Genomic DNA, 26,190 nt, shown 5'->3' on the forward strand with positions numbered 1-26,190 from the left:
CATTCCCATGCTGTGCCCTTGTAGCAGTCCACATTTGGGCAGCCGCAAAAGCAAATGAGCCAGCGCTGTCTCTTGGCACCCGGTTCTGAGCTGAAATAGGAGCCAGCGTAAATGGCTTAATAGCTCAGGTCCCTGGCAAGAACAGCTTGGGAGATAATACCTCGTTTGTAAAAACTGAAAATTAACCTCTTCTGTTGTTTTGCAGGAGGGTCATGCAGATGTAGAATTGGAGTGGATTGGTTTTTGCTATTTCACTGCTCTTTATCTGTATGTTTAGGAAGATATTTTGAGGCGTTTGAGGAGGAGCAAGAGGCTAATGTTTATTTTGGCAAGTCTTACTGTGGAAAGTGAGTTTTCTCAGTCTGATTTTTTTTTTTCCAGAACCACCATCCCTTCCTCCTGCCTATCAGAGAAAACTGTTTACTGACCATGTAGCTGAATTCATCTATTGTCAGTTGGGCTCAGCTCTCCTAGTATGATATACATAGTAAAACCAGGAATTCAGATTATGCTGAATCACAGTGATGCTCTGCAGATGTTCCTTTAGGATGCCAGCCAGCAGAACACAGGCTCTAGGCTTCCAGCAGCATTGTCCTGCAGAGTGGGGAGGGTATGGAGCCCCTGCATGCAGTCCCTGAACTGGTGAGCATCAGAAGCCAGCAAGTGGATATTTTATCCTGAGCAGCCACTGGGTAGTTGTGGTAGCTATACAGTGATGCTGAGTTTCCTGCCTTTGGAGGTCTGGAGTGGAGATATGCCTTTGCTGGCTCTTACCTGGTTCTAGGAGGCTCATAGATGTGTTGGAGGGAAATAGGAAAACTATTTAGAGAAAATCCTTTGCTTTTAAGAATGGCCTAGGGGTTAAAGTACTCTTCTGGTACAGCAGCAGGCAGGTTTGGAACAGATACTAGATCTTCAGTGGGCTGGAGGCTTTCTCTTGTCACTGGGCTGCTGAGATGAGTTTTTTCTGTCTCTTCTATTTGAGCTATTTCATGTTCTTTGTATAAACATTTCTAGAACAAGACTCCTCGTTTTTTCCAAAATTTCCGAAGGATTTTAATGAGTCGATAATTTCCTACCATGAAATGAAAAATTGTTACGAGAATTTCTGGCTTATACTATTTCAGCCTTCTGGTATTTTTGTAGTTCACTAGAGCTTCTTGATGTGGAGTAGAGTTGGTGTTGCTGAGCGTTCCGTTCTCTGGTAAATGTGTGGTGTAAATTGGATGGGTCAAAAAGAAGAGCAAAGGAAGTGCTGTCACCTCAGTTTAGAATTACATGTGCATTTGACCACTCAGACTTTTAGCAGTATATTTGATAGCTGTTCAGGTGACAAAACCAGCTGGATAGGGACTTCAAACACATGATTTATACATTAATTTAGGTGGAAAAATGTTGGCTTTAGATTACCGACTCTGCTTCACATGGCAAGTTATGCAATTTTAGAAAGGATCTGGCTTGAAAATAAGTGTTTGGCTCCTAATCAGTATGGAAAGAGGATGGGAGGAATTTTCAGAAGTTGTGCCTAAGTCCCCTGAATGTTCATTAGAAAATTACTCTTCTATCCTGTAAAATATCCTTTCATGGAAAAGCCTGCTGCTGTGCAAGACTCCTTTCCAGAAATTTGATATTTTTTTGAATTTGAATTCCTAGGTTTTGTTTAAGAGGTGTACTGCCACATGTGTTTTGGGGAAGTTTTTATATATATATATATATATATGTATGTATGTATATACACCCACACATATATATATATGTGTGAGTGTATATGTCAGCAGTTACAGAGTATTTACTTTGCACTGGTACCTATCTGTTGAAACAATGGAAACATAGCTCTACACAGGATTTGCATGTGTCCCCTTCTGCAGCTCTGTTCTTCATTCTAGTAAGTTGCTGTAAATAATGCAGAGCTGACCTTTCTTTATGTGCTTTTTAAATTGCTCTCCATTGCTCAGATGCAGGATGGCATTAATGACCTTCATATAAACTACTGGTTTGGATCCTTTTTAGCCCAAGCTGTATTCTACAGAGGTAGGATTGGTTGTTACACCTCCAGGTCCCTGTATGTAACTGGTAGTCTGTAACAGTGTAACTGGTGGTCACTGTTTGAGGGTGTCAGTCACCTGTCATGAGGGAGCACCAGCTCACACAGTGACACCAGTCTCTGGGGAAGCCACACTGAAGCTTGTGTTAAAGAAGAGCTTCACTTGGATAGGACAGAGCCAGGATTCAAAGGCTGTACAGGAAGAGGTTTTGCTAGCTGCCTTGCTTATAACCAGGGGTGACCAGTGATAGAAAATACAGCCAGAATCTTTTGTGATGTCAGTATCAAAAGATGTGGTTATGTCACTGAATACTTGTAAACTGTTTGGATGAAATATTAATGGAGTTGGGAGAGATGCCAGTCAGTAGCTTTCTTTTGACCCACTCTTATTGTGACCTTGTTAAGGGCTAGAGCATTCCTCTGCAGGATTCTCATATAATGGAGCTGCAACACCAAGTGCAGGGAGGACCTGAGGACCCCTCACGCACCACATCTCTGTGAAAACACTAATGCCTGTGCTGCCCACATAAGCAGTGGGCTGGCTTCTCACACACTGGAGCTGGGAGAGGGAAGCAAGTCAGCTGACAAGAGGGGAGAAGCACAGGCTCTCCCTGGGTTACATGGATGGTACCATCTCTGCTTAGGAGGGGGAGAACCTAACAAGGTCAAAGAGCAATGGGTTTTATCAGAATGAGGTACAGAACTTACTGATGCCTAACTGTTTGATTGCAACACTGACTGGACATGGCAGTGTGTCTGTGGTACCTGCTTAGAGCCATTCCTGCCCTTGGCAGAATTCTGAGGAGGATAGGAGACAGAAGGATGCTGAGCCAGGTGCTAAGGTCTGTCCTTCCTCACATATCCCACTCTCACCTTTGTCCCTTTTTTATTTTTAGCAGATAGGTCTGTGTTCTCTCAGATATGGACTTTATAGTGTTAAGTAGCATAATTGAGTTCTGATGTGCCACTGCACATTTTCCAAACCTTTACCCTTACTCCCCATTTGCAAGCAAGCAGCCTGCAAACCTGTAGATCTGAGACATCTGCTTCTTCCTCAGACTGTGTAGTCAGACATTTCAGAAATCCTCAGGAGAAGGTGATAAACAATGGAGGAGCATAAGCCTCCTTTCTCTAGGACTCCAGAGCTACATGTGGAATCAGTGAGATGCTTTATTTCCTGCATCCTGTTTTCAGATCTGCAGCCAATGGGTTTCAGACACAGTGTGGTGACCAGCAGAGTCTGGCTGCAGTAGCTGAGCAGGAGGGAGAATGCAGAGGCAACAGCTGCATTCTGTGATTGAGACAAGCGTGACCGGGGACAGTAGCGGGACTGGACTCTGCAAATGAGGAATATTCTGGAATGTTTGTGCACTTCCATACATATCTTTATGCAGGCATTTAAAGGAAAGGATTTTAAAGCCCTCAGATGTCATGAAACTTATCTGGGGTGTTTAACTAGTCTGAAGTGGCTAATCTCAGACTTCCAAAAACCAGGAAATACCAAATGATGGTGTGCATAGAAAACTTCTACATGCAGTCATTAGAAAGATATAAAACAGTACTGGAGAACACCAGTTCTGTATTTATAACATTTTATGTTGTTTTTACTAGATGTGTTCATTCCTAGTGCCACAAAAGACTCAAAGGAGAGCTGTGAGGATACTTGTTAATGTGTTCTGGGCGCTCCTGACTCTGGTTATGTTTATGCATTTAATTATTATGTTTGTCTTTAGACGGGAGACTACAGCAAATAGAAAATCATACCCATTGCTGATCTCAAGATACTGAAGACAAATATCTGAATCTTGGTATTTCTTGTAGCTTTACACACAGTGGCATGCTGATGTTTGCCCATTTGACCTAATTAATTTTTTCTTCTATTTAAATAAGATCTGAAAGAAAACCAAAATAATTCCTTTCTGAAATGCTTGAATTTTGGAATCTCCCCCTCAGTTTTTTTTCAGTCTTTCTGGTGCAACAATATTAGCTTAAAACTGCTTCAGAAAAATTGTGTTCATCTCAGGCTTCATGTGCCTGCAGTTTTCTAGTAGCATTTCTTTATAATGAGAAACAGTGAAATGTGCAATGGAGGCCATGTGTCTCTGATTCTGCTGGTTTTGGTTTTACCTAGACCATGTGGAAGTCTGCAGGCAAGACAGTGTAATATAATATATATGGATGGATAGGAATCTTATTTGAAAATGAGATGTAATTCTGTAGAGAAGGTAGAAATAGAGAAGATGAAAGCATAGTGCAGGCTGCTACAATCTCATTAGATACTGCCATGGTTTAATCCCAGCCAGCAACTAAGCACCACACAGCTGCTCATTCACTGCCTCCCCATGGGAGTGAGCTTTGAGTGGCAGAGCTTTGTATGCTGAGCCTGACATCATATGATATGGAATATCCCTTTGCTCAGCTGTCCCTGCTCTGTCCCCTCCCAATTTCTTGTGCCCCTCAGACTCCTTGCTGCTGGGATGGGGTGAGGGGCAGAAAAGGTTTTAATGCTGTGTAAGAAATGCTGGCAGTATCTACAACATCCCTGTGTTAGAGCTACTGTGAAGAAAATTAACTAAATCCCAGCCAAAACCTGCACAGGTACTTAGCTTTTTTTTTTTTTTTTTGTTTTATTTTGAAGTTTCTATAAAATTGTGATTCCTTTGTTCTGCCCATACCTGTCTAGCTTTTAGGAGCTGGGGGATTTTGACTGAACTATTTGGAAATGAGAAAATTATCTGTAATTAAAAATAGAAAATAATTAAAATTCATATTCTGATGCTGTTCTACTTCATGAAAAAGTTTGAGGGACAAATTTATCAACTCAAGTTTCTCTCTTAATAGACAAAGCTCACTCAGTGACTGGGATTAGGGAAGCATTGGCAAGGGTCAAGTCAGTTAGACCTGAAATTCTTGGTTTGCTGGGGTAGTGTTTCCTTATAAAAGGAAACAGTTGCAGTGGGCAGATGAGGAACTAAGACCTTTTTTGGGGTGTAGGAAAGCATTCATCCATAAGCCTACAGATGGGAAATCCTCCCAACACCAGATTATTAGGTGCTGTTTAATGGGGAGTTCTCTGATCCCCCTTTCCAAAGTTGTATTTTCAGATGTCAGAAGTGGTACAGCAGGTATCACACACAGTCTCTACTCTGATAGACTTTACTGTGACTGGGTATTTTCACAAATTGTGTCTTTCTGGCAGCCCTCATGTTTTTATAGACTACTTTTCCACTCTCTGTATTTGCAAGAAGATTTTGTTGTTGTTGTTGTTGTTGTTAGAAGTGGGTAGCACCTGACGGAGTTTTAAAGTGTGAAATTTAAATGTGCCTGGTTTTGCAGCAGTGGCAAGACACAGAGTAGTTGTTGTGATTCTTTGATGCTTGAGATGCAGGCAATCCCCCCCATCCATAATGTTGTATAGAATGGAATGTTTGTCAGCATTACCTGAGTCTGGCTGGCTGGAAGGTGTCTGTGGGCCAAACACCTCTGATGCTGGTACCAGTGGGAAGGTGGTGGGCATTCTTTGGAAGCTCAGCACAGCAGCAGTGGGGTTTCACTGCTGCTTGGAGACAGGAAGGAATCTTCTGTGAAGGCTGAGGCAGCAGGCACATAGCTTAGGCTGTGTCAGGTGAGCTTTGACATGTTTTTGTGCAGTGGTTAAAGGCCGTTCCTGTAACTGTCTGCCTGTAACGTTGCTGCTTACAGTTAAGGTCAGCAGGACAGAGTAGGTGCCAGCGCCATAGATGCCCTGGTTCAGGTTCATGGTAGCTTAAACTGCATAGACAAATACAAATTGCTTCATTTGGTAGGGGAGAGAAGTAAAAATCTGCCAAAAGTAGTCCAGTCTTCTCTGAAGCATTCCCTTGAATGCAATTGAAATGCTTCATTTTGCAAGGCAAGTGAAATGTCTCATTTGGGTGTGTGTAATAGCTTTAGAAAAAACACCCTGTCAGTGTTTGAGGTCAGGATGTAATGAGAAACTGAGAGTGATCTCCTGCTGCAGGTAATGCATTTGGAAATTTATAGCAGAAATTAATGACCCATTTATAGAAGGGATTTTGTAGTTTGTTGGGATTTTCTTTCATAAATTTTTTTTCTTGGAAGTTTTTTGGCATGATTTGCAATGACATTTCAGGAGCAAAAATGCAAGCAGGAGATGTGGAGAAAGACAAAGCATGTAAGCTGACATTCAAGCTGAGAATCTCTCATATACAGTATGTTTTCTGTGTTTTAAATTTAGTACTTGTATTAACTTAAGCTTGGCCAGTGCAGAAAATTTTCTATCAGGGATCTTTGTCCAAACATTCTTTTGTCTGCATGCTGTTGGCAACATGTAAAGTACTGTTTCCCATTGGCTTTAGGTCCCTTTTGGGCTCAGCTGAGGGTCCTATTTTGATGTTCCACAACTTGCACAGAAAGAAGCTTTGCTGAAGAACTGAGGACAAGAAGATAAGGAGATATTGAGGACTGGAGATAAAACTTCAGTGGACTATTTTGTTCATAAAATTATGGATATGCTGTAGTCTTTTGCCACAGAAACGAAGTAATTGTTAAACACTGAGATTAAAATAACACCAGAGCAAAAACACTAGTTAAGTCAATAAATCAGTTGGTGCTACAGTGAGAAATTTAAATTTGTTAGCTATTAAGTATAGCCATAAAGGATGATGCTTTTAAAAATTAGTGCAGCATTGACATTTTCTTTTTAATGTATCATCTGTATTTTATGTAACAAGCAGTGCTGGACTGAGTTATATAAACGAGCAAGTGTTTTATAAATGTTATTTCAATTATCTGTCCTTGGAGAAGGTGAATGAAAAATAGCTCCAACTCAGTTTTAGCATCTTCATGTTGACAGTTGTAAAATGCATATTAATGAAGTATGTGAAGTACAGAGAAATGGGTCCATTTGTAAAAGCTGGTGTCCTCTTAGTTCTTTATCTTAAAAGGGAAAGAAAAAAGAGAAAGGAAGAAAGAAGCAAAGTGTATGTTTTGTGTAGTATGCCAGGTCTTTTTGAAATAGCTTGCAGTTGCAAGCTAGCTGAATCAGCACCACATTTATTGGTGGAAGGCTATAATCATAGAAACACCTGCAGTGTACAGCAGAGAAGAGACACATCAAATTCTGGCAAGGTGTTGAATGAAGTTTTTATGTCTGGTTTTAAATCAAGTCAGAGCATTGCTACGAAGAGTAGAATTGGCTAAGTAGTCGGGTTTAATCAGCAAAATTAATTTAAATTTCAAGAATTGCTTAGCTAGTATCTTTGAAGAAACCTTAGTTGAGAGGCATGAGGGTTTCACAAAGTATCATTATTTGGATTAATTTGCTTCATACAAGATGCAGTTTTAAATTTTGGTACAGAATTGATAGCACATGTTGAAAAAGAACCTGAAGATTTAAAGTGACAAAGATCTTTTCCCATTACTTAGTGGTTTTTATAGATTAATAAACTTTGAAGGCCAGAAGAGTTTGTTACCTCCCTTAGTGAGCTTGTTTCTGTGTTTTATGCTTGGTTCTTCAGGAACAGATGAACTTTTTCTTGTTAATGTTGCTCTGAGGTTCTGGATCAGATTAAGTGTATTTGAATCAGTATGCAAGAGTGCATTGATCAGTTGTCTCTAACATTACAAAATCTGCTTTGTACTGGATACAAGAGCAAAACAGTTGGATTCCTTAACTAATCCTTACCATACACTTACCCCTTAAACAGAGAATAGGACCCCTCCAGCGTGGGTTTGATGTCACTAGATAGAAGCCATGCTTTTATGAGAAGCAGCAAGGCAGGTGAAGACGTAGAGTAGCTTTAGAGCTGACTTTTCCAGTCTGCATGGGAAAATTTATCACCTGTATCTCATGTTCTTTGCCCCTTTGGCATGAGAAATAGCTGACAGCAAAAGACAAGAAGTACATTAAAAAAAGTTGTCTAGAGACTACAGGCTACAAGCATTTCTCAACACCTTTCTTTTGTTATTGGAACACACTAAATATTGGAAACGGAATTGCCCTGAACTTACCTTCTGAGTGATCTTCCTGCCTGCTCTGTCCAGATGTTTTTAATTCTGCTTCTAGCCTTTGGGTGGGCTTGACAAAGAAAAACTAATTTGAGCTCTTTGATTCTGGGTGTAAGGAGGGGCAGGAAGGGCAGCCTTACGCTCTGAGATACCTGCAGACAGTAACAGTGTCTGCTTCCCAGGGACACAGCGGCCCAGCTGCCAAGGAGGCTTATCCAACATAGTGACACTCCAGGCTTGGCTAAGCATTTGGGCCACTGACTTAATACAGGTAAAAGGCATTTGAGTTCTGATAGAGCATCTCTTCATAGTATAGTAAGATGGAGATGTCACAAACAACCTTACTTATTTCAAGCATGTCTTTTTAATAGCTGGTAATGGAAATGGTTACTTTTGTCTTTTTGCTCTTCATCAGACCAAATCTCAAATGAACTTCTTTTTCTTCTTCCTGTTATCTCTTCCCTGTATGCTTCCTCAATTCTCATCTCTTTAGTTAGAAAATGGCTGCATACAGAAATTAATTATATGATTTAAAAGTTGTCAGTGAATACTGCAAGAGACGTGCTTAATTTCTGGAGTTTGAGCTCTACTAAACTTCTTTGTTTCAAAGAAGAAGTTGAGGGAGCATTGTTTAAGGGCATTAAAAGAGATTTAGAAGAATTTTTGGAACGCTTGTCAGTCCATAGCGAGTGCTCAAATGGGGAAAAGGAGCTGTTCCAACTTTAAAACAATCTTAAGGGTTCGTTCTCATATATCCGTACCTTTTTATCAGTGTACAGTAGAGTTAGAGAGAGAGACCAAACCAAACTTGTATTTCATTTGACTTAGTCTTTGCAGTAATTCTTGGTATATGTTATTTAATTTTAAAATGTGAAGATTTAGCTCTGTTCCTTAGTGAAATTAAAGGCAGTTGGTTTTGATGGAAGCAAGAATAGGCAATGGGACTCCTTTCCCTGTGTTTAACTCTTCATCATGTGGTAGAGTGTCTCTCAATTACCCAGCCACATGACTAGAAATAGAAAGCATATTGCCGGATTTCTTAATCATATGCAAATTCCATTCATGTGCCCAAGTTTTCAGAGAAGACTTAGAGATTTAAATCTACCGACCCTGTTAGTTTCAGTAGGAGCTGTGTGACTAAATCTTCTGAATTAGTTATGAATTAAAAACAAACAACAAACAGCCATGCAGCACTTGTCAGCCCACCCTCCTGGCACATTTAGCTGCCTTTTAGGACTGCATTAATTGATACATTCTTTTGCAAAAATTGAGGATGCTGGTGAATGAGAACACAGGAGCTGTTGAGTTCATCTAAGGTACTCCTGCTCTTTATAGCCTCAGAACAGGGTATGGGAGACATGGCTGGGAGAAGTGTGGTATGCCTTTTATCCAGAGTCATAGCTATAAGGCATTTTTAAATGTGCTTGCAGAACTAATCTGGGGAAGGTAAGAAATTTGTACTAGCTTTACCTTTGGCTGGATTGAGAACTGCTGTGCAGGACATTGTGTTCTCATTTTTCTCTAATGCTTACAGGTAAGCATGTGCAATTAGTCATTACAGGTGTAGCTTTGACAGGTTGGGACTAAAACCTCCAAATTAATCTCTTTGATTTTTTTTCTCATTTCAGAGACACTACTCTCCTCTGAATAAAGATGGCAGAAATCAATTCTCATGTAAATATCAAGGAAAAGGTAGGTTCAAGTAACAGTACAATACAAACCAAAATTATATTTGCATACCTATTTAATTTCTGCTCTTTCCAACACTGTTTACATACTGAACTTTATAATGTATTGACTCTGTGCATGAAGTGCACACACAGATATTGATAGGACTAATCTGAATTTTGCATGGTGAGAAGCATTTTTACTTTTTTGCAGAGAGACTGTTTTGTCAGCTAGAGTTCTCTTGTTCCTTTGTAATTCCTGTGCCCACTGATGCTGTGGAGAGCAGCAATTTGGGATGATTGCTGCTGTACAAAATGCAACCATTGAAGAAACATGCCCTTTAGATATAATTTTCTGCCAAAAAGTGTTATACCTGTAATATTTAAAGTGATTCCTAAAAGTGCAGGACCTGCAAAGAGTAGATTACTTTTTCCTATGAAAGTATGTCTGCTTTTAACTGCATTCCATGTGCTTGAGTGAGCCTTCTCCGTATCCTTGGCTAGAGCTAGAGCCTCATCCCCCTTTCAGGAGCAGTAGAGGACCTAAAGCTAATTAGGATGTGAGGTAGGTCAGGAGATCTTCTGTGACTCCCAGCAGTCAGATTGTGAAGGGACAATCTAACTACAGAATTTCTCTATCTCTCTTTATGGGAAACAGTTCCTTACCTGTTGCACTGCCCAGATGCCAGTGGTTTTACCTTATATTTGGTGTTAACATCTGTGTTGCTCATTGTGCTTGAGGATTTGCATGGCAATATGAATTTCTGTCTTGGTGCTGAATGTCTTCCTTAGTCCTGAATAAAAGCACAGGGTTTTAAAATGGAGTAGCATGATGATTTTGTAGCATGAAGTAATGTCATTGAATTCTTTTCCCTGCTGCTAGAGTACAGTAATTCCCAAAATATAACTCAGTAAGTCAATTGAAGCTCTACATATTTACTGTGTAGCTTGAAATTTTTTATTTAAGTCAGTTTTACAAGTGCAGGATTTTATAAATCATGTGTTTGTCTTTTGCAAGTTTAAGAATGAAGAGCTGCAACGGGAGTTTTATTTGCGGTAGATATCTGGTGTTCCAAGTGTAATATCAGCTGGGAGTGCCCCAAATCAAATGTTTATGAGCATATGCATTTTAAGGCAGGAAAATAATTTAATCAATACACTCTTTTATAAATTGCTCCACTCTTTATTCCTGCATCTTCCATTAGTATTTAGTGCCACTAAATCCCTATGCCAAATTCAAAACTTACTTTAATAGCAATTGAAATTGTTTTGCAAAATCATTGGGTTTTATTCTGGAAAAAATAGATTAATTTAATGCATAAAGGGTTACTGACCAAACAGCATAAGCCTGCTGCAGTTGAGAGGGTGTTGTGCTCAGGGAGCCATGTGCCATGTGCTTGCAGGGCAAGTCCCTTGTGTTTTAAAACAGGATTGCAGTGGCTCTCTTTGGTGTCTTGTATTTGGTTTACTGTATGGGCAGCAACAAACCGAGTAACTATGAAGTGACTGTAGCTCCAGAAGTCTTTGAGTGATGCACTGGAAATACAGGGAAAAAGTTTAAAAAAGTCCTGCAGAGTTGCCTTGGATAATATTTGCACATAAACTGCTGAAACATGAGGATTTCATTTGCATGTTTGAAAAGCATACATATTTACAGTGTGCTGGTAAGGGAGTAAAAATCACATCCCTTTCTCACTTAGCTTACAGAGCTTCCATAGTCATCCCTCACAACATTGAAGCAGAGTGAGTTTAATGTTTACTTTTACCTACCTTTTAGGAGGCAATATTTCTGGATAAAAAAACTAAGGTTTATAAATATAATATTTCAGCTGAGCTTCACAAATCCATTGCCCTCAATGTAAATACAAGCAGGCCTGGTTTAAAAGAACAGACCAGAATACAGTCCCTTTCCAGTTCTCCCTTTCTTCTGCCTTAGTGCTTGCAGATCATGATGTACTTAAGACTTTGATCTTGCTAGGACTTGCATGAAGCCAAAGGAGCTGTACATCTGCACACAGATACTTACTCATGTAAGTTTCTGCAAAAGTAGCACTCAGGTTTCTCCTTACATTGAAGGTTGTTTCACTGTGATAAAAATGTGATGAAAATCCCATGCAGATTTCAGCATGTTTGTTCTTTTGTTTGGCAGTGGGGCAGCAGTTGTTTGGGGTTTTTTTCCAGTGGTGACCTTTCCCTGTGTTCTCTCCATGATCAGTTTCTAGTTATTCAAGAAAGTAAAACCTCTGCTACTGTTTTAAAAGTGGTATGATGCCAGTGCAGACATTTTGGACATTACACTCATAACCAGGCTCTGTAAAGCCCCACCCCTGAATTTGAGTCATAAGAGAACGCTACTGTGGTAGTGATACTTGTATAATTCATTCTTGGCATTTCAGCTGAAATAGTTCATAGAGTCAATAGGTTAAACATTCTATTTTGTATCTTCTTTTTTCTCCCTCAAGAGATTTATATAAATGTTGGCCTATGATGTTAGGAAGGCTAATGAAACTTTCCATAGTTGGCAGAGACTCCTGCAGCTGTGATACTCTTGTAGGGGAGCCAGGACTGTTTCAATTACCATATTTTCATGCACATAACCCACAGATTTTCTGGAATAACCTATGTTCTGCCTTTCAGCTGACACAAAGGTCATTAATTGCGTGCATAACCAGTATAAGAAGTTTACCATCAGGACCTCTCTCAGAATAATTCCCTCTGCCCTGACCCGTGCTGTAGTCTTCCTTCACTATGCCACTATCCCTCTTGCCTTTGATAACACTCATAATCATCTCTGTGCCTGAAAATAAGTAAGGGTTTATTTTTTGTATGAGGATTTTCAGAGACCAAGTGTTATACATAGTTCAGATCATATGCACAAAAGTTCACCGGATTAAGGGGTAAAATGAGCTAAACTCATTGGCTTGCATCCAAATCCATAAAATCAAAGGAGGTATTCAAGCATTAGCCTAGTACATCACCAGAAGAGGTGCTGAGATTCTGAATTACAAGTCTTCCAAAGAAGAAGAAATTGGAGTGAGGAAGACAAGTGATGTATTGTCTCCTGCAACAATTAGGCCCTCTTAGTTTAACAAGAGAAGAGTGAGTATCATGCACTCCCCAGAATAACCATTCATCTCTGGCATGCGAGTTTGGTTTTGATCCAAAGAAATATCAAGAATTGTTTAAACTTTACACTTGCTTTTGGGTCCATTTTTTTGGTTAGGTTTTTTTGTTTGTTTGTTTTTGTTGTTGTTGTTTTTGTTTCTGGGGTTTTGTCTTGTTTTTGTTTGTTTGTTTGCTGTGAGATCTGCTGTCAGCTGGAATTAGCAAAATACTCATTCAGATGAAAATTCTCCTTTTGAGATTCTGTTAGGAGTGAAGTTTTGCTGAAGTTCTCCTGAAAGGCTTGCTTTCTCATATTGTCATTTCAAGTGTCAGAGCTGGAGGAGCAGATGGGCAGCACTGCAAGAAGGAAATTTTATTCAGATGTGGTTTTGGAGGTTTCACGGTTTTGTTTGCATCACACCATAAATGTGGTTTTCATAAGCAATAGTCAGCATGCAAGGAAAGAGTAGGATTTAGTGGAAGGAATGGAAGTAGTATGTAAATTTGAAATCATTCATTACTGAAGCAGATAGTGAAATCACAGATTGGAAACTTTCTCCTTAAACTTGACCTTTGCAGCTGTTCTTTGCCCGTGTGTTGAAATAGATGGACTGTTCAAAGACCAAAAAGTTGATCAAAATGCACTTTTGTCACTTGATGAGCCATTTAACTTGGATTGAGGATATCACAGACCCATGTCTAAAAATGGTGCTGTCATCACTCGAGTAGAACAGTTCTTACTAAGCCAAACTTCTCAGGAATCCTGAAATAACATATTAGAATGTCTGGCTTTCTATTTGATGGATACGGGAGAAATAATAAATCCATGACAAGTGCCTAAAGAAGTTTACTGCAGCAAGTAGAACTTTTTTGGGGCTTACTAGGAATTAATGATCAGAATGTATGAGAGTGATGAAGAGATCATGTAGCAGAAAGAGAGGCACAGATCTGATCAAAACTGTCATTTTGCTCAAAGGGGATATTAGCAGCACTTGTTCAGTTTGCCATGATGAACTTAGTAAAGCTTCTGGAAAAATGTCTCCAATGTAAGAAATAGTCTCTTAACACAACCAAGTGAAATTGTATTCATGAAATATGTTTGTGTAGAAGTTCAAAACCTTTTTAAAAATTCTACCATAAAGTGGTTTTAAACTGCATTTTCTTCCTTAATGTAGCCAGGACATCTGTTAATGCTAAATTCCCAGATTATCAAAACCAGCAGTGTTCTGCTGGCAGCCCTTCTTCCCTGCTTCACTTGCAGGATTTGGGAGAACTTGGGGGTGTAATGGAATTGAATGATGTATCTGCGTACATAAAACATTTGCTACTGACATGCAGTAAAAATAAAGTAGGAAATGTCTGTGTTTATTGATAACCATACTTAGAAATTAATTTAATTCCTAACTTAGAGAAGATCTGTTGATCTTAATGTTTAGTACAAAGTGAAGGTGTTAGTTTTTCTAACCAAGCATGAATAAGAATATTTCTGTCCAAGTGACCATAATAGTAACTTACTTCAGGGGGATTAGAGCAGCTGTGTTTAGGGGTTTCAGAACAGCCGTGAGCTTTCAGCAAAGAAGTTTAATTTGTCACTATGTCAGAAATATATAAACAAACTCTCTGAACCCCGGATATGTTACTTATTCACCAGAAACATCCTCTTTGAGATGATGCCAAGGGGGACCAGATGGAGCAGAGCAGCAAACAGGCAGTGATTGAGTCCATGTTGTTACAGTTGCCTGGGAACCATTTGAAACTTGACAGAGAAAGTAAAGGGCTTAGAGGAGCGCACATCACTGTCAGCTTGGTTCTGCATGTGGAATAAATAATCTGGTATCACAACTTCCAGGCTGGCTCTGTTTCTTTTTGAGCTTTGACTTACCTGGAAAGTCTTGTGAGATGGGTGTTTGTGAGGACTTAGAGTAAGCTACCACGAGAGGGTAGAATTCAGCATCCTTTCCTGTGCGCTATATTCCTCCAAAGTAACCTGTTACTGATTCATTTTATTTATATATATGAGTGTGTGTGTGTATAATTTTTTTTTAGGTGAGCCAAAAATTTGCCTCAAGTGAGATGCTTAACAGTAATCATCAGAAAAATAGTCAAGTATATCTGATCAGACCTTGAGGATTTTATTGTGAGGTAGACACTTATCTGAGGAGACTTGATATCTTTTTCAGTTTTGATTCCATTTCTGGGCAGTCTTCAACATTTTTTGTAAGAGACAGATAAAAACATCCTCATGACTGTGGAATTCTGATGAGACACAGTCTGGCTCAAATTGCAGCAAGCATTAGCAGGACTTGAGCTCTGGATCATGAGTTTAAATGGAGGTGGACCTGTGTTCTGTCTTTCATGTTCTTGACTGTATACAGTCAATATCACAGGTTTATATTTTAGGTCTGTGATTGCTTTGAAGTAGCTTTGGTAAGCTGAAATTCCGAGAAAGTTTTCTTAGTAAACAAAGGAATGTGCTTTCCTGTTAGGCTGCAGGAGGGAAAGCCCAGGAACTTAACTGCTGTCAGTGACAGATTCTCAACTAATGCTGACATTAATAGCCTTAATTATCTGTGGTTCTGAAGGTATGTTACTGAATTCTCTGGGTGTCCTGGAATGCTGTCTAGCATCCAGATGATGACAGCAGTTCACTGGGAATCTACACTGGATAAAAACAGGATGTTTCACAAAATAATTAGTCTGGTAATGCTGTTTCTCCTATGATCAGGTTTCAGTAAGTAGGAAAAAAACCGTTTTCTCCCACATAAATGGAAATCTAATAAAGTAGACTGCTGCGTTAGTCTTTGCAGAATGGCATTAATGCAGTACCATTCCCTGGGAAGGGATTCTTTTGCTCCGGTACTTTCTTTCGTATTTTAGGATGCTGAACATTTTTTAAAAGAGTTGGTTGTTGAGAAGTCATAAATACCAGATGATTCTAGTTGCATAATCTGTTGTTTACATGTTAAGAAGATGGATATTCTTACTGAGTTTGAGGGCTATGAGTTTAGAGAAACTTAGGAAAGTTAGGAGTTGCCTCCTGCCCTGGCATCATCCTATCAACATCTGTAATGAAAATGAGCTCTATACAGTTTTTTGGATTGGGAAGTGATGGACTTGTCCCAAGCAGCTGGAGGTTTGTAAGCAGTGAGAGGTACAGCTGTACTAGCACAAGGGCTGTTTTATCACCTGAGCTAGCAGGTGAACCACAGAGCAGCCAGCATACCTGGAGTGGCTGGATCCAGATCACATTGAGCCCTTCAGTAAGTCCACCTTGTCATCTTGCATTTGTCAAGCGTTCCTGGAGCTTTGATATGCTTCTTTTCATCACAGTCTGTGTTAGGTCTCTTATGACCTACAGTTGGAGAAGTGCATTTGTGTTAGGCTTATGCTGTCAGGAATTTTCCCATCTCTCCCTTTGACTTTTTCTTTTTTATCACTAGGTCCCTTTCTGGAAACAAATGGGACACTTTTTGCATGAGGGGATAGAGATGAGCTTCAGACCCATAAATCTACATATATATTTGAAATCAGGGTTAAAGGACTAAGGGCTGGAATATCTGGGACCTTGAAATTGGCATTTCTAGGTGAAGGTTGCCTGTTCTCCCTCCATATATTATGTCCTCCTCCCAGATACACTGTCAGGTCACAATCTGAGTTTTGTAACCACATGTCAGTAACTTCTGTCCAGAAATTGCTGACATTTTCATTGCCTGTCTACAACAGTTCCAATGTATTCTGGATTACAACATTGGTAAAACAGTGCATGTGTTGTAGACTTGCTGTCTGACACACAAATCTTTGTCTTTGAAATTCCAGAAGTATGGTAACATGATGCCATTTTGTTCCTAAAAATTTACTCAACAAAATACTTTGTTTTGGAGCAAAACCTTTTGGGATCTCTGTTCTTTTGATTCTGAACTGAGATTGTTATAGATATAGATGTGTGTGTATTAATTTTGATGCATTCTAGTGATTGCAAATTTTAGTTTTCATCTACTCACCCACTTAAATCACTGCACAAATCTGGAAAGGAGAAACTCTAACTTGTAGATATCCTGGGTGTCACAGCATACTTACATAAGAGAAGCGGATTTTAAAAAGTCTAAGCAACTTCTGATTTTGGATTTCCTAGTTCTTGGATGCTTTCCTTTGCAATCTGATGTTCTTTTCCTGAGGAATTCTTTCATTAAACTTCTCAATTTTTTATATTTTCCAAATACAAAGATAAGCAAATGTATTTTTTGGGCAGTGGTCAACAAAAAATATTGTTGGGTTTTGGCAGTAGAACTGTTGAGCTTTACAGTATATTAATTCTCTAAATCAAATTTTTTAGTAGTCCAACTAAACCAGGGCTGTGTCCACAGTGTTGTCATATGGCAAATTTCTTTTCTCGTTACTGTTAAGCATTTTTCCTAAGATCATCATCCTGGGTTATCATCATCATGGGTTATCTCCACAACTAAAATGTTTCCCTAACCTTTTTTATTTAATTATTGTATTAGTTGAATGAAGCACAGTTTAGCTTTTAATCCTGGTTTTTCTATAATAAAAAAACTCTTAACAAAGATCACACAGTGCAAACAGAAAGTCTTTGGCTGATCTTGTCTAAAACATAGCCTGCTTGGTTGAGTTCTTGTGTGTCAATGTCCTCTACCCTGCAGATATTCTTCTTCTTTTTAAGTTTCCAAAGTGCACTGTGTGGCGAGTCGTCTGATTCTCTGAGTGAGGTCTTAGCCTCACTTGGTTGTTTCCAGATGCTTCCTGAGGCTTGCAGACCTTTCATAGCAAAGTGGGACCTAGAAGCCATGTGAGATGCTTGTGCTTAAGTTTAAAGTTGGTTAGAATACCCTAGATATTTCTTTTACTATTTTTCCTGTAAGCAGTTACCACAAGGAGATTATGCAATTTTGAGTAGGCAGAGAGACGATTCACATGATTGTGAAAGAAGAGGGGAGTTTTTTGTGAGAATATGAAGATGTAATCCACATGGTGAAAATGTTTGAGAGCTGTGAGCTTGAACATAAAATATCTGCAGCTTGTGGCCTGCTCTACCTTAGTGTCTTTGCCAACTCTTATTGTGGAGCCAGCTCTGTTCACACTTGTTGCAACTTTATCAGTAAATAGCACGCCTGTGCCCACAATCACTAGATTAATTAACTCCCTTTCCCAGTGCTTTCTCTTCACATCCTATTGATTTGGGTTAGTTTTCACTTGGCTGCCTGCAGCACTTAGCAGAGAGCTATACTCATTACTTCTTCCCATGCATGCATGTCAGCTGAAGAGAGAAACTTGAGCAGACAGGGGATTTTCTGCACAGTTTCTGGCAACAACAACCTCTGGCTCAAGCAGTCCACTTGCCAGCCTACTCTGTATGAACTTTAACATAAAGTTAGCCCTGTTTAGTAGATACTGTAAAGCAGCCTCTGTTGGCTGGGGACTGAGTCTGTGGGCCGGCGTAGCAGACATAGCACGGTAACATCAGACAGACAGTGGGATAGGCCTCTGGGAAAAGGTCCTTGGGAAGCAGGCAAGCACTTCAGCTCCACTGCCTTCTGAATTCTGGGTTTGGCCTGGACTGCCCAAGGCTAGACTTGCCACCTGACAGGTGCTGTGGGTGAATGTGAAGCTGCAGAGAGGGGTGTGATGGGATGATGGACAGGAGCACAGTAAATCATCCCAAGTAGCTGTACTAACGTGCTGAAGCCAAGCATGAGCCTTTTGCAGTTCTGAAGCTGAGTCCAGTAGGCATCAGGAATCTGAGCTGTCCCATCACTGCAATGAGACAGCATGCCATGATTCCTGGTTTACGGTAGTATACAGGACAGGGAAACACAGTGGTTGGGGAGTGGGATGCACGTACTACAAGAAAATTAGATTATTTTGGTCAAATCTGAGCACCTTCTGATGTCTCCATTGATGGAGACTCCATAGGGATTGTCCTTCAGCACGTAGCTGGGCAGCTACAACAAGGTAGTGTGAATGCTTTTGCCATGTGAGCCGCCCTAATGCCCTTAAACAGCTCTACCTTCATGTATTACTTTTTCGCAATTATATTTCTCAGTACAATAAAAAGACCACACTGTTTCGCAATTAGCATGATGGCATTGGGATGCAGTAAATAAAGTACACCCTAATCAAGGATGTATTCCTACAGAAAGATGACAAAGGAGGGTGCCAGATAAACATTTGCAGGACAATAACAAGTTTCTGATTGTAAATACGTGCTGGATATCTTGACTCAGAAGCTCATAAAGCTAATTTGGAATGGCTAAACTAGGCTGGCAGTGTCTCTCATTTTTTATCATAGGCTTTTGTTTTGCTAATTATGTTTAAATTTTTTTTTTTTTTGGTCTTACCTAGTAACATTTTTGTAGCATTAAAATAAAATAGCAACAAAGTTTCACGTAGCTATTTGCTTTCAGTTATAATATATAGGAATGAGAAAATAAATGATAATATGATTCCAGTAGGAATATTTTATTAAAACGTCATTAGTTGAATTCCATTTGGTATCAATGGATACTGACAGTATAGCAGTAGCAAATACTGTGAAATTTAAGCATTGCATGCCAGAGTAATCTGTGGGTGTAACACCTCATCCATCAGCAGTTTCCTGAAGGAAGCATTTGGCATCCCATGTCCTTTGTTCAGGATTTTGTTACACAAGCTTCCTGGTCACTTGTATATGGAACAGCAAACTGAAATAATGTTGAGCAGCCACTAAAACTTTTAAAAATTATATTGTTCTCTTTTAGCTTCCAACTGTTTTCATGCACATGACTGTTTTTCAGCTGCCAAAAAAAATCAGCCATAACTTTGATGTAGCAAGGCGATGCAAGAGCCTTGTTGAAGAGGTTGTGTGCTCACTAAATTTGCATAGGTAATATATCAAGACACTTGGCAGCAAATAGACCATTTAGGAAAGAAGCATAAGGCCAAATTCTGTCAGTTGGATTAAGCTAGAATTCTTCTGCTGTGACTGAGTTGGATTTGTTTCCAGGATTACTGGCTACCAGTTCTATGATTTGATGTCATGAAGAAACCACTTCATTATTTGCATGGCTGGGTGAGGATAGGATGGGCATTACTTTGTGCAGATAGATACATTGCTGTGTGCTCGTGAGCACCTCAGTGTAACAGGTATTTTTATAAACATGCATTGGCACAGGTACCTTACAGTCTAAAGGAGTATGGTAAATTCATGTGATTGTCTTCCTTTACTTACAGATCAATGCAATCCGATCAATTGTTCCGAACAAAAGCAATAATGAGATAGTTCTGGTGTTGCAGCAATTTGATAACAATGTAGACAAGGCTGTTCAAGCTTTCATGGATGGTGAGTACAATGTACCTTTTTCACTAACGCAGGAGAGATTCAATGACATGCCAATTATTTGTTGTCTCTAGTGGCTCAAAATATATTCTGTAGTTCTTCTGAAATCTAATGTGTGACACTTGTTAATTATAAAAAAATTGATCCTCTTGGCTGCATCTTTGCTTCTTTATAGTATGAGATTGACATGGTTGTTCATCTGTTCTACCTGACTTTGCTGTTCTTGAAGCCATTCTTACTGCAGACCTGCTTCTTTATTCTGCATGAAAGTTAATGCTTTTTAAAGTAATATGTCAGGAAATTATTCACTATTGAAGATCTAAGTACAGTAGCTAAGAACAATTCAGGATAGTTCTGAAGCACATAACCAGGCCCCTAAACCCCTGAACTTGATGCATACATTGACATTCAAACCTCAATCTGAATTTTGCAAATAGTCTTGACATTTATAATGGCTGAACCGAGACTTCATTGAAAGTTCGAACCATTTAAACCTGGATCCGTGTTTGTATTTTGCGTCATGAGACCACCTCTAATGAAAGGTCACTTGTATTTTAATATCACTTTTCTGGTAAATATATAAAGTCAAGTATTTTGAACTTTCACCAGAATCTGTGAGAAACCCTTTGCCGAAGTAATGGCATACCATGAACAATCTTTTTCAAAATTTTTGTAGTTTGGGGTTACATAAATGATAGTAGAAGTTTGGTGGTCTCAAATGGCCCTGTAGATCTTAAAAATGCCTCATTTTTGCTATCTCAGCAAGTTGTTTAATTCATGCCTATTTTGCTTCAAAATGAAGTTTGGGTTTGATTTGGAATAACTTACTAAAATGTATCACTCAAAAAGTGTCATCGTATACTAGGAATTAGCAATATGCAAAAAGCAGATGCAAGCAAACTGGAGTATTTATAAATGTTTCAAAATTCTTCCACCAGATCTATATGATTCTTTTTGCTTCAGGTAGCTGCACAGACAGTTACGTTCTGAGGGATATATTGAAATTGCATTTGTCTGTGCACATACACACACAGGAAAAGGGAAGTGTGATGTATCCAATTAACAATAATTTTTTTTCCTGTAATGTATGTCCCGAGGAAGGTAGTGGAGGACTTTTTGATGACTATTCACTAAGTTGCTTTCACTTTATTTTGTAGTAAGTTATCATAGCTTGCTTGTGGCTTATCAATTGTTTCCAATGGCTCCTCAAGAGAGGAAGTTGTTTCATTACCCACTGTAAGGAAGAAACAGGGCAAGCAATAAGCTTTGCAAGAAGTGCAATAAAGTCATGAAGAAAAGCAAGCTGTTAGACCTGGGTTCAGATGACCTTTTTTTTGAACTTCACCAGTTCATGATCACTGTTCAGAAGTCTTTGTGAGGGAGTGTTTGAAAATTGCTAATATTTGTTATTGTCTGGAAAGAGCAGAAAAGATACATATCCACGTAGCTGCCGCTATGGATAGAATAAAGAACTGAAATATTTTTTCAATGAATGACAAAAATTGCTAAGATTGAAATAACACTCGCTGAGAAGTCCTGCAATGAAAAACATTGGGATGGCCATGCTGAGTGGAAAGGTTGAGCTGCCTCCATGCAGTGCTTCTCTCAGAGGTGCTGCTTGCTGAATCAAGAAATATTCATATTTAATTTCCAGTCTTGCTTCATATCTGGAGTGACATTTAAGTGATCCCTCTGTTACAAATTTTATTCTGTATGTAAAATTTGATTTAAATGAGAGAGGGTTCAAATGTTTTATTTGCTATGCTAGTTTATCTAATTAAGCATAACCAGAAGGTCTGTTCAGGTGCTTTGTAGATGTGTTCAAAAAAATATACTGGTGTATTCAAAAGAGGGCTTTGGGACTTGGACAGTTAGTGCATTTCCAATTGGAAGAAAGAGAGGATAGTTGGATGAATCCCTAAAGTAACTCTCAGCATGCATAGTATTCACAGGGAAGCTGAGGGAAGCAAAGCAAAGACACAAGAAGGGTGTTGGTTGCTACTGTGAAAACAGTTATCAAAGCTGTCACATGAAATCACATATTTTCAGCAACATGGAGTAAAATGGGGAGCAAATGTTTATTACTTGATACAGAAACATGGTGCCTGTCAAAAGATGAGGTACCTTTAGGGGAGGGGCTTGTACTTACATGTACATAAGTGTGTGTTTAACTAATTGTAAATATGTATAGAGTTATACATGAAATAGAAGTTGTCTTAGCCGTCTATCTGCATTGTCATGTCATCTAGCAAATAAAACATGGCTTTGATGGATTCCCTGCACGTTTTTTCACAATTTAACAGATTTGACTTAGCAAGATACGTAATCTTTCCTATTGTGTGTGACAGGCTCACCAGATAATCTTGGATCTGGCTTATTGTGATAGAAAAGTAATTTCTGTACATCTGAAAACCTCACACGTGTTTGGCTGAATGCAGGTTGACAACTCACGGTGATCTGAAAACAGCAATTCTTCTTAATACTAATATCAAGATTTTGCTGAAAGAATTGAGAAGAATGGCTGAGTATGAAATCCACTTGAAAAGGCAAATAATTGAGTATTTACTGGATTTGTGAAGTGATAGTAAAGTGATTGTTAAATGCAAGCAGAAGGCCTTTAATCTGGTGGCATTTAAAAATATTATTGTAGCAGATGATGCCATAGTAGTTTGGATGACAGTTCAGACTGCAGGCTTACCATGAGATCTATTTTCAGCATTAGGCTACAGGAGATCAAAATGATGATGTTAATTAGAAGGAGAAGAGTTTTCTTCTAACATTGCAGCAAGCACTGCTCTGACCAAAGCTCTGCCTGCTTTGTTCCATAAATTTATATAAGCAACTCATTATTTAACAGGCAGAATTTCAAGTATAACTGTAATTACTGTTCAGTATAGTTTTTTTATCATTCTTTTCTGCCAGGCCTAAGTTTACTGCATTTGTGTGATGCAGATTTTATGCAAGAGTCCACAAAATTACTCTTTTGTATGCTAATTCTTTACTTTTTATACTCTTATGTCTTCTGAAGATGACAGGTAACTCATAGAAAATTCGTTATAAAAATGCCAGAAGTTTTTAAAACTTTTGGATGCTCTAGAGTCAAGGTGGACTATTTAACGTAGTCATTGTTGACTCTGGGTACTGAGATACTTTCCTTTTCAGGCAAGAGATTTGAGTGTTGATTTTTCTGGGTGTTATGCTAATGTTTTAAGTTAGGCACACAATCACTTTGAGCAATGAAGTCCATAAAAAGCCAGTAGTGCCAAGGAGACCATCCACGATAAGTAATGAAATCAAAACAGGTGGCTGAGAAGAAGAAAGGCAGCAGTGTCCATTTTGTTCCCCCCACATAAGAGAATTCACAACAAATTGAAATGCTCCTCAGCTAGGAGACTAGAAACTGATCATGAACATGTGGTTCTTTTGCATAGCTGATCTTTTGTTGAAATGTTTTCTCTTCCTCTAGGCAGCGCAACTCAGGTTCTAAAGGAATGGAATATGACAGGGAAAAAGAAGGTAAGAACTTGCTCTTTAGAGTCAAGGCATTTAAATGACTTGTCAGCTGTCTGTACTTGAATTGTGCTACTTTGGGTCAGTACTTGGCCTTTTCCATCACAGGTGACTTCATTCACACCTGTAGACAGTACTTGAAAGCAAATGTGTGTACTGTTTTTAATCCTGTTCTTCTGTCATTGTCTCACTAAGCCCAGTGTTCTGAGCAAATTTTTGGGACAGCAGAAATTTGCTCAGAATTTCCATGAATTTCCATGTACCTGGATGTGGGACCCTGGACAAGCACACAACAAATCCCAAGACAGCCCATGCACAAAAACACTTTTAATAAGAAGCTGTATCCTGGATAGTCACAGCCACTTTGAGTGCTCCATTTACTGATTGTATTTTGAGTTTGTACAATTTGCATTGAGTGATGTCTCTGTTCTGGGGATATTTCTCCATTTAGAACAATAGGAGAAAAAGAAGCAAATCTAAACAGCACCAAGGCAATAAAGATCCTAAAAACAAGAATAGTGGACCTGAGAAGGCATCTCAAGAGCCTCAGCAAATAAATGTCTGTCATATGAATGGATGCCCTAAGGACAACTCTGGCCGTGGTTCTGCCAATCAGAAACTGGAAACCACTTCTCCTGAGAACAAAGGCTCTGGATTTGCAGGGTCAGCACTGGACTGTCCAGAAATCAAAGGTCAGTTTGTCTGACAGAGAGCACCTTTGCAACTGGCAGTAGCCAAGCCTCCATTGACATAAAGACCATGGTATTTTTATTGCCATGAAGATGTTGTAGAGATGTTTTTGTGGAAAAATAATGCACATAACTATCAGTGTCATGCCAATAGATTAATGTCTGCACACTGTTCATCTTGTAATATGTTTCCATGCAATATCTCTTTCTTCTCCTATAGACAGCCCAGCTGATCCAGAATATTACAAGTAGACATATAGAAAAAATGCAGGGTTAGAAAATGGCTTGAGTGTCAGATTGTTAGCAAAATTATTAAATCCCTCATGTGGGGTAAAGATATCTGAGCACTATGAGTTTTTGGCATATTACTGGATTTCTTTATTGCTTATTCCAAACTAGTCCATTTTTTCTTTTTCTCATCTTCCCTACGCATGCTAGTCACAGTAGACCTCCACTGGCTTTTCTTAGCAGGGAAGGGAGGGCCATTGTGATGTGGAAAGACACTCTGATAGCCTTTTAGTACATGCTAATTAAATGCAGTAAAAACAGTTATGCACGTTAACAACAAATTTCAGAAGATCATATCTTAGGGACAGAACCTGAAGAGCCCTGGCCTTTATAGGTCAGCTAATAGATTGCTGGTTTCTAATTAGCTGTTAGAGTTATGTAGCAAGGGCAGCCTCAATTGAGAGTAGAAAGCCTTGATTTATAAAGAATGTTCTATGTGCACTAGTGTGAGATGCAGCCAGGGTTGAACAGGTTAGTGGCAGTTCGCCCAGAGCAGAGTTCCTCAGTGCGTGCAGGACAGTGTTGGCATCGCAACTTTGATGTGTCCAGAGCCCTGCATTACTGGAGTTTCTTGCTTTCACAGATTCACAGGTTTCTTTGACTTCTTTCATTACTTTCTTACATACTGTTTTATGCAAGATACCTTTCCTGGTTTTAGACTCAACCTTTTAAAGCCCTTAAAAGCTGATTTAAAATGTGAGCACTAATGTTCCTCCTTGTTCCTCTGGTGGTACTTGATTGCCATTAAATATACCTATATGTGCTTTCCACCTGTCCTAATGCCCAGCCAGGGCAGAAAGAAGTCACTAGTTGATCCGCTGTCCCTGTCCATGTGATATCCCTCAATCCCAGCAGTTTGTCCCATTCCATGGGCTGTAATCCAGTTGTTAATCTGATAAGTCCCTTTTCTCCAGACACCATGCATCATCAGTTGAATAAAGTGATGCATAAAAAGCATCTTCAGAATGAAGAATCATTCATTCATTGAAGTGAGTGCAAAAATTAGAAAAATAAGGTAACACAACAAATCACTTTTTATGCTTGTTTCCTTAACTAAAATTCACAGTGGCAGCAATAGCTGACCTTGCCTGTCAGTTTTCACAGTCATGCTTTGGCTGCTTGTTCCTAATATGATGCTAGTATCTTGAATCCCTTTGAAGTTTTAGAAAGAGGAAACCAGGTTGTCTTGTGGCAGCCAAACAGGCTCAGGCATTGTTACCTTATCCCTCTGAAGCTGTTGAACCCAGGAGCCTAATCTTTGACTTACTTCATTTCCTGCTTGGTTCCTCTTAGCAGCAGCTTTTGATAGAAATCTGTAGTCAGGCAAGGTAAGTATTTCAGGTAGGAATGTTTAGTCAGAGCTTTTAAAATGTTTTTAGTAAAATTAGGAATATTTTTTGTGTGCTATATATATGCATATATGGACAAATACTATAATTGGTAGCATGCTTTTTATGTTATGAGGTGTTTTCCCCATTGGCATGAAAGAGTTGATTTTTTTCATTGAGTTTTTCTTTTATACACTGTTGAAATAAGGAAGTTTTC

General features: G+C 39.1%; 1 protein-coding gene across 5 annotated transcripts in view; it reads left to right on the top strand.

Annotated features, from left to right (window-relative positions):
* SPATS2L (spermatogenesis associated serine rich 2 like) overlaps positions 1–26,190 on the top strand; it is a 75,282-nt gene that overhangs the window by 26,584 nt on the left and 22,508 nt on the right. For all 5 annotated transcript variants that reach the window (XM_064717761.1, XM_064717758.1, XM_064717759.1 and 2 more), the window contains 4 exons: positions 9,682–9,745; positions 20,053–20,161; positions 23,625–23,674; positions 24,120–24,360. In XM_064717761.1, coding sequence (XP_064573831.1) covers positions 9,707–9,745; positions 20,053–20,161; positions 23,625–23,674; positions 24,120–24,360 — 439 coding nt within the window. In that variant the 5' untranslated portion in view covers positions 9,682–9,706. The remainder of the gene's footprint in view (positions 1–9,681; positions 9,746–20,052; positions 20,162–23,624; positions 23,675–24,119; positions 24,361–26,190) is intronic.

Source organism: Zonotrichia leucophrys, chromosome 7, assembly GCF_028769735.1.
Source record: "Zonotrichia leucophrys gambelii isolate GWCS_2022_RI chromosome 7, RI_Zleu_2.0, whole genome shotgun sequence".
In the NCBI taxonomy this organism is placed as follows: Eukaryota; Metazoa; Chordata; class Aves; order Passeriformes; family Passerellidae; genus Zonotrichia; species Zonotrichia leucophrys.